General features: G+C 54.0%; 1 protein-coding gene across 4 annotated transcripts in view; it reads right to left on the reverse strand.

The window, feature by feature from the left end:
• The window catches only part of ANKS1A (ankyrin repeat and sterile alpha motif domain containing 1A), a 69165-nt gene extending 56815 nt beyond the window's left edge, over positions 1–12350 (reverse strand). For 2 of the 4 annotated variants that reach the window (XM_065649467.1, XM_065649466.1), the window contains exon 1: positions 11078–11238. In XM_065649467.1, the coding sequence (XP_065505539.1) occupies positions 11078–11220 (143 nt within the window). In that variant the 5' untranslated portion in view covers positions 11221–11238. Of the gene's footprint in view, positions 1–11077; positions 11239–11335; positions 11362–12135 lie in introns of those variants that run through there. The other 2 variants (XM_065649465.1, XM_065649472.1) reach the window with 2 other exon arrangements.
• Positions 12351–12627: the final 277 nt, after the last annotated feature.

Raw genomic sequence — 12627 nt, forward strand, 5'->3', positions numbered from 1 at the left:
CACTGTGGTCTGCAGACACGAGGAGCCGGGCAAACACCAGCACGGGGACGCTGCTCGGGGAACACACCCCAGCTCTCCCGCCTGCCAAACGGAAACACAGTGCTGAGAGCAGCAGGTACAAAGCCAAATACATCCACGTACAAGTGTGATTTTAGGCTGTTTCTGATTAACCTGAAAGACAGATCCCTGCACAGGAAGGAGAACGCTGTAAATACAAGTTTCCAGTAAAGCTCTGAGAAGGTCCGGAGCCAATTTGACCACCACCATTTGCCTTCTTTTCTCCTCCAAACCCCAAATCCCCTCACATTGAAGAGGAGGTTCGATTTCACATCAGCAGTCTCCCTTAGGAAAGTAAACTGCTCCAACGATTACCTGGATTTCACCTCTTTTGCTGCACCACGGTAGTTTCTGATGTATCTGTTCAAGGCAATTAAGACTGAACTTTGAGGACACAAGAAAAGCTCCGAAAATCGCCAGACCTGCTCTGTTTAAACGAATTCTTGCACTCTGTGCTCTCTTGCTCCATGATTCAGCAAGTGCTGTAGCCTTTTAAATAAAGCTTCCTGTTTGTAAAAATTGCTGAATAAGGCACATTGCTTTAGGTCATGATAAAACCCAATAGTTCCTTTAAACAAGGCCATATTTGTCCTCTGGCTTTTCCGTGTATTTCTTCCCAAGTGCAGTAACTTTACTCACAGTGCTGTCTGGGGCAGTGGGCTCGAGCAAAGGCCAAGCGACCTAAAGAACCATCAGCATCCTCAACCAAAGGATGAGCCTCGGAGCTGATTTACAGTCTCACTGATCCACATTACAGGGACCAGAGACTCCGGGGACAACGCACCCCGTCCCCAGGACAACAGGCACGGCACCAGCGCCGCCCCGCTTCAACACCACAAACCGGGGTGCGCAAGTGACTCAGCCCAAGGTCACAAGGGAAGTTTGAAGCAGCTGAGAACTGGTCCCAGACGTCTGGAGACGCAGTTCAAGGCCGCAGAGACGCTGTCAGAGGGCAGCTGAGGCCGGGGGCAGATGAACGCCCAGTCCCTGGCCCAGAGGACATCGCAAGTCAATGTCCACATCTCGGCTATTAATATCCGTACAACTGCAAGATTCTTGCAACGCGAACATGACCCTCTTTCGGTATTTCCTGCTTATAGACTGGTAACACAAACAACTCCAATGCCTTGTGCAGGGTTTGGGGTTCAGAAAGCGCAGCGACGCTGCCCATCTCGCCGTGGGAAGGGGTCGGGGCGGTGGGCGCACGGCGGCGCCGCGACCCCTTCCCGCCTGCTCAGCCGGTAGATAATGCTGCAGCCCTTCCAAAAATAACCTGCTGAGGCAAGGCTGGAGGAGATTACAGCAGAATCTTCCCGGGGCAGGGAGAACGTGGCCGGGCCCCAAGCAATACTTTCTCAGCCCCTCCTGGCAGGCTGCAGGAAAGACTGTGGAGAACCCGCTCAGACTCCAGCGATCGGAGCGGCAGCAGAGGAAGCCAGAGCGGTGATCTTTGGCTTCAACGCTCAACTTCTTTCTCCAGATTTTTCTCTGCTATGAAAAAAAAGCAGCCAGTTGGGATGATGCTCCCAGCCAGAACTCCTTGGCTGCCCTCCTCCTCTACTCCTGTCTGCACTATCCTCCTCTTATGCTTTTCACATCCTCCTTTTCTCTCTGTTGAGCAGTTTCCTTTCAAACTCGACTGTCTCCCCCCCAAGGAACCAAGGAACATATAATCTATACATCTGCCTGGTCTGTTCTGCTCAGGCCTGAGGAGTTTGTAAAGCACCTGGCTCAACGAGAACTTCATTTAGACCGGTACTTCAGCTTATCGTAGCACACCACAGAACATGCAGCACTGCTACAGCATCAGCGTAGATTTACACGCTGCTTTTAATACCTCTCCCTTCCAGAAAGCACACACGATATGTAACAACTCCCCGCTCGGATTCAGCCCGGCTGACACGGCTCTGCACAGCGCGGGACCCCGCGCTCCCCCCAGCTCGATTCGGGTGGAGCAACAGTTCCGAACAGATTGCTGACGGCTCTGGCCTCGCTGCCCAACACCCACGGACGGTTTGGCCAGCACGAGGTTAACAGCGTGCTGTGCAAAAGCCACTATTTCAACCGCGGAGCAACACCAGGCATCAACTGATCCTCTAACGGCCAAACTGCTCCTTCTCTTGGCGCACAGAGCGGAACCGCTCGCTCCTCAGACACGGTGACCGGCCAAGAGCAGGCGGCAGGATCCGCACGGGTGGACCGGGTGACAGCAGCTCTGAGGAGCAGGTCAGGAGCTGCCGCAGACCGAAGGGGAGCTCAGCCGTCCCTCTCCAAAGCAGCCTGCCAGCTCCCACTCTTCGTTCCAGGAGGCTGGTGTGGGTTGGTGCAACAACTACCACCACCACACGTTTAACCTCTGGGCTCACACCATAAAGGAACAAGACAGGCTTGGCATCGCTTATGGAAAAGCATCCATCCAAGAGGGCAGCCCTGCCCTTGCAGATGGCTCCTGGCAGTGGAAATGCTGTTCTTTATGTTTAATGTACGGGGGTGGCAGTGGGCTCTGTCACCTGCGTTGTGCAATGGAGACAGAAAGGATGGGTCGCACGTGCATGTTATGCTACATCAAAGAATCCCTCCGAGCAGGAGGCAAAATAAATAGCTGCAGGAGAGGAAAAAAAAATAAAGGTCTGGTTTGAGTGCACGCGCTGCCCTTTATTCTTAAAAGCATCCCAGACACTGCCTGTGCAATCTGCTCCCATTACCGGAGAGTTTCCAGCTGATTACATGCAACGGAGCAGAGTGCACATACAACACGGGCTCCACGCACCGGCTCCAGGGGCTGGATCCGAACAAAGCCTTTCTGGAAGAAGCACAAAAAATGTCAATGGAGACAGGGAAAGCCGAGCAGTGTCTCCGGGGCAGAGGGGCCCGGAGCTTTGGCTTGTGCTGGGCCCGGTGTCAGGAGCATCCCCTCTGCAGCTACGGCCCGGGGCAGCGGTCGGCAGGGAGGGGAAAACCAGGGCTAACACCAAAACGGCCTCAGCCACAGGGCCCCCACGTTTTCAGCTCACAACCACAACCGTGCCCAAGGACTGGCACTCAGCTCAACTGAAGACAAAACTCAGAAGAGATGGGGAGACTTTGGAAGGAAGGAGGAGGGATGATGCTCACTGGAGTAATTTTAAAAAGAGAGTTTGCATTTAGCCTCTAACACACACAACGTGGGATGCCGTGTCCACTGGTACCTCAATAACAGTGTTCTCAGACTGGAGTGCCCACGGCTGCCAGGGAGCAAACTCCACCACCCAGCACGCACCCGCGGGATTTTACACAAAGCACCCAAGTTGAAAAAGCTGCCTTGGTCTTTCTAGGTGGGGAATCTGACCTCTAAAAGAGGCCAGAAATTGGATATCTGCAAAATGCTTATAAACCTACTAATGAGATTTACTAAATACCAATTTTGCAGTGAACTCTCGTCTTTTGCATCTGACTAGATGGGGGTTTGAGGAATACGAGCAAAAGGAAGCAAAACATTCCTGCAGAAATTCAATAAACTGAGCAGCATTATGGAAGTCACATAAAACAGCCTGGAGCTGGCAATATCACAGAACTGCAAACTGGAACCAGCAGCATTGCTAAGGTAAGCATTCCTTACTCTTTATTTGAAGCTCTACTGTTTCCGCAGTGCTGGAGAAGGTGCAGCTAAGTGGAAGAAAATGCAACATTTTTTTAAAAAAAAAGATAATTAGACACAGAGAAAATTAGCGGGACACACATAGACGGTGCAGGCTCCAGGGTGTGCTGACGCACAGCTCCTCAGAACGGTGTGAGACGTTCCCTGCGTCCCCTCCACGCAGCACCCGGAGCAGCGGAACAGCCGCTGGGCAGCACGAATTCCCAGTCAGAACATCCCGGGAGCCCCGGCTGCAGCGCTGGCTACAGCTGGCAACCTCGCGCTCTGCCTGCCCTCCCCCTTTTTCTTTTGTGAGATGATTTAACGAGCTGCAGAATCCCAAGAGACATGCCAATCAACTAACAGAAATAGAGCATCGTGTCTCGAACTGTACATGTCCATCTGTGCTGCTTCCTTTTGACAGACACACAAAAGGTCCGAGTTTGGAGAAAAAATTGTTGCCAAAAGGAACTTGTGCAAAAAAAATTCTGGCAGAGCGCATTTCACTCCCATCGCCTGTCATTCCCCTGTACGGGGGAAACTGATGCACCAATTAAATGTTTCGGGATGGCAGAAGATGCGTCACCCTCTGCTAACTGTCTAGTCTGCAAAACGGCTACATGGTCATTGTCAGATAAAATCAACGGAATTAGAACAAGTCAAAGTTACTATTTTTTTCCAGCATCCACAGTGATCTGATCCAATACACATCTTGGTGGGAATTTGGGATTTCTAGCAGGGAACCTCGCACCTAGAAGTGTCTAGGAAAGGTGATACTCTATTTAAACATGGACATCCTCCTGCTGGTTAAGTATCAGAGATGCTCTGTACAGGGCGAATGAATCGCCTCCACGCTTCCCCAGCTCCGCGTGCAAGCGGGCGCTCGGGAGCCCCGCGCTGCCCCGCAGCCGAGCTCAGCTGCCCCATCCCACCCGCGTCCCCACTCAAAGCCACCGCCACGCCACGCGGGGCGCCCCCTGCAGAGCCGAACACACAACAACGGCGCTTGTGTCCCACCTGGAGCTGACGAGGAACGGGTAAATAGGCCCAGTGAAGCAGAGCAAGGACTCAGAGCTTGAACTACCCCTCCCCTACATCAATTAAAAAGCAAATGCAATTATTTTGTACCAGTAACTGCATCTGGAGTGCACTTTTGCCTTAGGGAGACTGGAAAAAAAATGAGACTGGCTCACACAACATCCCATTTCCCTGGTGACACTGCCAAGATCAGTGACACGAGGGCTTTGAATTTCTGCTGGCATTGAAGTGCTTAATTGTTCCGACAGACGGGAGAGGGCACGGCCCACGCAGAGGGACCCGCGCCGCCCGCGGACGAGCAGGACGCCGATCCCAGCACGTCAAGATAAGTGGGGAGAAATGCTGAGCTTAAGTAAAGAGGAAATCGGTCGCTCTGGAATTGAAGACTGAGTGCAGCAGGACGGGAGGAGAGGCCCTCAAGGAAGGGAACATGGGAGCGGAGAACTAAGAGCCATGAGAAAGCTTCAGCATTTGGAGCGGGCTTTGCCCTTCAATGCAACCCACGTCGGCAGGCAAGCGTTTCACCCACGAAACTCCATTTCAGCACACACCAAATCCCAGGGCTCCGGCTTCATCTGAAGTCCCTGAAGGCTCAAGAAAGACACGGCTGAGCAAGAAATTAACTGGCACCAACGCGGGACACAACAAGTCGACTACATACCACTGCACTGACTCCAGAGGAGATTCTTTCTTGATGAGCTTCTTAATTGGATTCCCAAAGAGCAAGTAACAGGGAAACGAGAGCGCAGAGACGCTGAGGGTAAGAGGGCAAACAGAAAGGTGACCCTGCAGAGCCTGGGACGGGAACACCAGGGACACACCTGGGCGGTCACGGTGACGAGCTCCGCGCGTTCCTGGCACGGGCCAAGCAGGAGAGCACCCTTGGGCTCTCGTTTCCAGGCTGGACAGCAAAAAAATCCAAGTCCACAGGACATACAGTCCCTTATTTAAGTCATCTGATGGACTTCACAATCTTTACAACAGAACCAAGACCAGGATGCAAAGCTTTGAAGTCTCCAGATTTCAAGGCTTTATCGTAATCCTGTTCCTGCTTCCTACAAAACCTGCGCTGATTTCTGAAACGGGGAGCAGAGGGGCCTGGGAGCCCAGCCGCACCGCCGCACGGGCAGGCTCCAAACCCGACCAGGCACGGGCTGCTTCAATCGGATTACAGTTTAAAACCAGGCAATTTACTTGGTGATGCCAAACTTGAAAGGATTTTTCATAGTGTCTTAATTAGGATGAGGCAGAAGTCATTTCACCTAATTTCCAACCCACTTCAATATTAGATTTGAAAGACCACCTATGACATCTTCAGCCTTGTTTGGCCTAAGAGGCTGAAAACCAGCAGGCAACAGGATTAGATATAAATCTAATGAGATAATGTATTTACATCATATTTATGGCACTCACTTTTAGACAGGGTTGTGTTCTTGTGTCCTTAGCATGCAGCACTACAGACACTTCCTTTTAGCTGCAAAAGGCTTGAGATTTATTTTTTAAATTTAATTTCCCTTTAAAAGAAACCATGTATTTAAGTAACAAGGGAAGAGCGCTAATATAATCTGGGCTTGCCAAACCTAAACAGCACAAACTCAAGCATCCAGCTCCATATCCAGTTTGAGTTAAAGTTAGCTCAGAAATTCACCCCGACTTCTCAAAAGCCGTCTCCTCATTCATCCAACAAGGATTCCCTGACAAACCCTGAACATTTCTCAAGCAAACCACGGTGATTCACCGCAGGACAGAAAGTAATTTTAACCCCAGGTTTAAAAACGTGCACTTGCCATGATGAGCACCCAGGTACGACGCGCAGCAAAGCGCCGCCCGAGTTAAGCCGGGCATTCCCCGGAGGGCGGCGGGCGGGCTCCGAACACGCTCCTGTGGGCAACGGGGTGTAAACAGCTCTGAGGACACCGCACAGACAAGGGCACATTCACACACCCCAGCACCGATTTCTTTCCAAACGCAGCTCACATCTTCCTGCCCTCTGTCTTTAATTAAGCACTTTACCCCTTCGTCAGTCTATTGAAGATCTTTCTTTGCTGACAGCTACAATCCCAGGTGGACTAACATTTCAATTTATGTTTTCCTCCCTTCTGCAGAGAGCAGCTGTATTAGCTTCTCCAGGCTGTTGCTATAGAAACAAATCAATCCTCAACAGTTTTATTTTTACCAGTTTCTGTGAAATAGGATTTACCTCATTTCCATGACTAAGCTGTACTCCAGAGTGAGCTGTTTGGGACAGTGACGGTGCCATCTCAGCATCAGCCAGGACCTCGTACCCGGTGTCAATGACAAGAGGAAACAGCCATTGCCCGTATTTCAGTGCACCTCTGCATTTCAAGAGGACACTTCACCTTGAAACGATGCCCATAGACAGAGTGTTCCAGAGATGCAGCTGTACCCGCAGAGTGAAAAAGAGCAGAGGGTGGACGGGACAGACGGACAGAGCAGGGACGTGCTGGGAAAGCTCAGCAGAGCACCCACCGCACGCCCAGCACCCTCACACAGGCAAGGGACGGTCTCGAGCCCCCCCGGGTCTGCCCGCGCAGGACGAACCAGCTCGGCGGCGGCTCCTCGCCACGGGCTGACGGGAGCGGGGGCGCCCACACGCTCCTGCCGCAGAGCTCGGCCCCGCGGAGCCGCTGGCACAGCCCGGCCTTCGGCCCGCGATGCACGCACGTGTCCTCTGCACGTATGGACTCTACTCTGTACCGCACCTTTCACTTACAGCTTTCATATCCTGCTTGCTCCCCTCCAATCTCACTAAAACAATGCATTACATTAGACAAAACCACTGGATGAACACTTTCTTGGCTCAGCTGCTCCTAATGTCTCAAATGCTGTTTCATACATTCATCTTTAGTAAGTTCAGCTCTCTGCCAAAAGCCGTCACAAGTCAGAGCAGCGCAGGACCCACGCCACCCGGCTGAGCAGCTCCATCGCCATGAACGCCGCTGTTTAGGCAGCACATACACAGAGAGATGTTACTGCATCGCGGCACGACGAGCGCTCCGAGAGCAGCGGGGAGAGCCCGCTGCCCCAGTCACCCACAGGTTGTGCTGCGCCCCTCGAACTGGACCCGCGAACTGCGCGGCCTCACAAAACAAACGTTTTCTGTTAAATCAGCCAGCTGGAGCGATTCTCTCTGGCACAGCCACACAACTTGAATATCGGGAAAGAAAACAGGGAAGGACGAGACCACTGCTCCCAGCGGCTCACTGTTGTGACCTTCACATTTGACTATTAAATGCCAAAAGCCATTTGTGAAACACTCCGTGTCCAGCTGAACTGCGTGTAGCTCCTGCCTCCAAAACACAGAACACTCAGGATGGGCTCAGATCTGCAGTGACATTTCTTCAGTTTGGGGACTGCAGACAAAGTCGAGGGGAATAAGGTGATGGAAACGTCAGTATCTCATTGCTCAAATATCCCCTATTTGTTTACACACACAGCTGTGGCTTCAGTCCTGTGATTCCTACACGCGGCTCAATGGCAGGATAGGAACTTGGGGTGTAGGGATCAAAAAGCCATCAGGGAATGTCACAAGCGTGTCCTCAGTCCACTCAAGTCCCACCAGCACCCACTCTGCCACCGAGGCAAACGCCGAGAACTCACCCTGCGCCGATTCCAGCGTCAGTAAAAACAGCCCTAAAGTCTTCGAGATGAAAACTTCAAGGCTGTACCCCAGACACAACCTTAATCACAGAATCATGCTGACCCAAGCAAGCAAATAAAATGTTCCAAAGCTGAATTAGAAGATCACACAGATGCAACACACTTAAGAGTCACTGCCAATAATTGCAGTCTTCTTGAATTATTTAAAAAGTGCTTAGAAAACAATCCACAGGAATAGAGCGAGTGCACGCCTAACGCCTGTGGCACTAACACTGTCGGCAACACCAGCGTGCAAGTAGCTAATGCGAGATCCGCGCCGCTCGGCTGCCGGCGGGGCCGGGCGGGAAGGGGTGTGGGAGAAGACGGTTAGAAGTGGGCGAGATGTTATTAATCCCAGCACAAGTGCAGCGAAAGGCCCGGCTGTGATTTCCAGCCCAGCCCGTCCAGGGGAACCGGGACACGGCGGCGGCTCCGGCCGGACCCTCGGCAGAACGCGCAGCACCAACGAGTCATTTCTTCAAATCATCCGGCAGCACAGGAGCAAATATCAAACCCTACTTTTTTTTTTTTATAGAAATAATTTTTCTGACTCCTAACCACATTTGGACTGTTTGAAGCTGCTTTAAGTGTTCAGCCACAGCGCTATGTCATTTCCTAAACCAACCCAAATACCCACCAGTAATGACTGCTGCAAATTGGCTGGAACGCTTGCTGTGCAGCAACAACCGAGCCCTTCCCACAGCAGATGTATACAGAAACGTCCTAATTCACAGCAGAAGTGTCTCCTCGATACCCTTACAGCAGATCACATATACAATCTGGGGCTCAACAGCAGCCTCAGTTTCCCCTCTCGTCAACAAAGATCCAGTCTTTTCACAGCACTAGATGAAAATAAAAAGCTGTTTCTGCAGATTTGGCTTTAACACAATTCATCTCTTACTGCTACTGGCAAAACCAACTGAATGCAGATTGATATTTCAGGCTACAGATTTTGTTTTTTCCTGCCTTTAACTTCACAGTGAAACAGTAAAAAAACATATTGAAATTCTGCAGCCTCTATGCAGAATTGCCCCTAAAATCCAAGAAACCTCAAGGATTCACAAAGCATTTGCAATTTCTGGACTTGCTTTTGCTTATGCACATTAAGTTGCGCTTAAGCTGGTTTTGTCCCTAGATGCTCAGTGACCCACCAGAAATGCCTTTGCCGTGCTGCGCTCTGCGCCGGAGCAGCCGCGGCGCGATCGGAGCGTGCAGGTCCCAGCACGGGGCTCAGCCCTCGGGTGGAAGCAGGAAGTACAAAAGCCTCGGACCCTGACAAAGTTCACATTTAAACTGTAACACACACAGCGGGCAGGTACGTTTCTGTGATAAACCAATACATTCCACAGAATTTACTGCCAGGGGCATCTTCTATGACTTTATGGCCCAGCACCATCAGGAAACAAAAAAAACAAACAAAAAAAATCAAGATGTAAGAATAAGACTTAAGAGAAAACACTTCAACTTTAAGGTTATGCCGAGGCTGTTGTTGACCTGTTGCTCACCTGGGGACGCTGCACTGGCAGAGGCGGCGGGGACACTGCGCAGACTCTTTGCTGTCACCTCCGCGCTCCCGCAGCACCAGCTCCCTTTAATTTGCCCATTTGCCACTTTCCTTGAAGTGTCAGGCAGACACAATTTCACGTTCCCTGTCTCCAAAGCCTTGAAGTTATTTCTACAGGCGTGCAGAAAGGCAAAGCGCAGTCTAACTAACCACCGTTCCTGCTCGGAGCCCTCCCTGCCCCGGGGACCGCGCAGCGATATCAGCCGAACAGAGACGCCTGCACACCGAGAACGCAGACAGGAGACACGGCAGAAAACCGTCCAGCCTCTGCTCTGACACACGCCACTTTGAAACTTGGGCTGCCTGGTTTTGTTTGAAACTCAATCCCCAAAATCCAGCATTTTGCTGTGGCCCTAAGGGGACACGAAGGAGCGTTTGCTACTGTAATAAACTGTTCAGCAGAGCCCGTACATCTCAGGGCCACCTCGCAGCCACCCAGGACACTGAGCAGTCACTTCCATTGAGCCCACGCTACGGAAAACAACGGTTTTGAACAGCTCGTCCCAGCTGCTCCTCAAACAATCGTCAGGCTTCTCCTCACAGGTAATTCAGCAGCTGTTTCTCATAAAAACCTCTTCACCACAGAAGAAGCACAAGTCTGCTCACCTGGAGTCAATGAACCCAAAGTAAAAGCCAAGCAGGTTGACAGAACACCAGAGACAATCAGAAAGCCTCGAACTTGCTTAAAGTCCATTTTTGGTACCCACCGCACACTGTTCACGCAGCAGCGCAGCCCCCGAGCCCCGCGGTGTGCATGCACAGCCCTGCGGACCAGGGACGCTGCTGCGGATCGCACACCGGGTAACGCAGCGCGGGAACGGCTCCCGGCAGGCTGAGAAAGCCAAGACGCTTGCAGAATGAGACCCGCGATCGTAAACATGCAAAAAGCCCAACTGTAACTCAGCAGCAGGGAGGAAGGTTGAGGGATCGGGAGGTTTGGTGGGAGAAAGGGACAGTTATAGTGTCAACCAACAGACATTTAGGGCAGGCAAGTTAATGAGCACACAGTTACAAACGACAGCTGAGACAGTCACCATTCTTCAGATCCGCATCCACACACCAAACAGGTTTACACGTGAAAAACCGCACCGGCAAACAGCCGGCCCACTCCACACCAGCTGGACCACCAGCCAGCGTCTTACCGGGGAAAAGGGTCGGCGTCACCACCAGGCACTGTTGGAAAGTGCGACGGAGCTGTTAGAACAAGAGGCTGATAACACTCGTGGTGTGTATTTAACTCGCTGACCCTCTCCACTTTATCTAAACACCCCGCGAGTACATCCATCTTCTAACGCAGACCAGCCTGAAGTGGGCAGAGCAATTTCCCACTCAAAACAAGGACTCAGAGCATTTAATACATTAAAAGAGGAGAAAAAATTTGGACCTGAGAGCAGATTTACCTTTCAGAGGAGCCAATGCAGGCGCTGGGAGATCACAAACTCTGTGTCAGCGGGTCTCTGCCACTCAGCCCAACATGCAGAGTTTGATAAAGTTATGTGAAAGGAAAAATGGATCAAATTTGGCCACAAAAGGGCAGGTTGCCTCCTTCCAAATAGCCAGGCCGTGCAGTGACAGTGTCATTCAGCGCCAAACTCTCATCTCCTCCCAGTATAAACCAGTTGCCCCAGGAATAGGAACAGCAGCATTTCCAGCAGAGAACGGCAAAAAGAGGCTCGTGCCGCCCCCAGACCCACCAGCACTGATGTGAGAACCGCAGCAGAGAATGGCCGCGGGGGGGGTGCGGGGCAGGGAGCGCGCGCCGCGCCGAGCCCCAGCACCTCTGCCCGGTAAACCCGGCCCGCAGCGGGCGGGCACCTCCCCGCGCCCTGGCTGGGGGCAGCAGCCTCTGCCAGCACCCTGACCTGGCTCCCCCGGGCTCACCGCGCTGCCCCAGTCACAGCGGCCTGCAGCTGCCCACCGCGACCGGCAGACCCGCGGGCGGCAGCAGCCCCAGGGACCGGCCTCGTCCGTCCGCGCCCGGGAGCCTCCAGCATCCCCTCATCCCGCGGCCGTCCCGCCCACACGCTCAGCCGGGAGCGCGGCCAGGCCCCGCCGCTGCCCGCGCCCCACAGCCCTGCCCTGTCCCGCCGGCCCCACAGACCCCGCACCGCCGGCCTCCTCCGCCCCGGCCCCACCAACACGGCCCCGCAGCCCAGCGCCCCCGGCCGCCCCCTCCCGCCGCGCCTCGGGCCGCGCTCACCTGAGCAGGCTGGACAGCGGGTGCCCCACACCGCCGCTCCCGCCGCCGCCGCCGCCCCCGGAGCCGCCGCCGCCGCCGCCGCCCCCCCCGGAGCCGCCGAAGCCGGAGCTGAGGCGCTTCCCCGACAGCAGCTTCTCCACGGCGGGCAGGTTCCCGGTGCGCGCGGCCTCCAGCAGCTCCTGCTCCTTCCCCATGGCCCGCGCCCGCGCCCCCGAGCGGCCTTCCGGGGCGGGGCCTGCGCGGGGCGGGCTCCGCGGAGGGGCGGAGCCTGAAGGGGGCGTGGTCCGCGGTGCGGGGGCGGAGCCAATGGGAAGGCGGACTCCGAGTTGTGGGCGGGGTCCGCGGGAGGCGGGGCCGACTGGAGTGGGCGGGGCCGACTGGAGTGGGCGGGGCCGGCTGGGGTGGGCGGTGCCGGCTGGGGTGGGCGGTGCCGGCTGGGGTGGGCGGCGCCGGCTGGGGTGGGCGGCGCCGGCTGGGGTGGGCGGGGCCCCA

Source organism: Caloenas nicobarica, chromosome 21 (genome assembly GCF_036013445.1).
Source record: "Caloenas nicobarica isolate bCalNic1 chromosome 21, bCalNic1.hap1, whole genome shotgun sequence".
NCBI classification, from domain to species: Eukaryota; Metazoa; Chordata; class Aves; order Columbiformes; family Columbidae; genus Caloenas; species Caloenas nicobarica.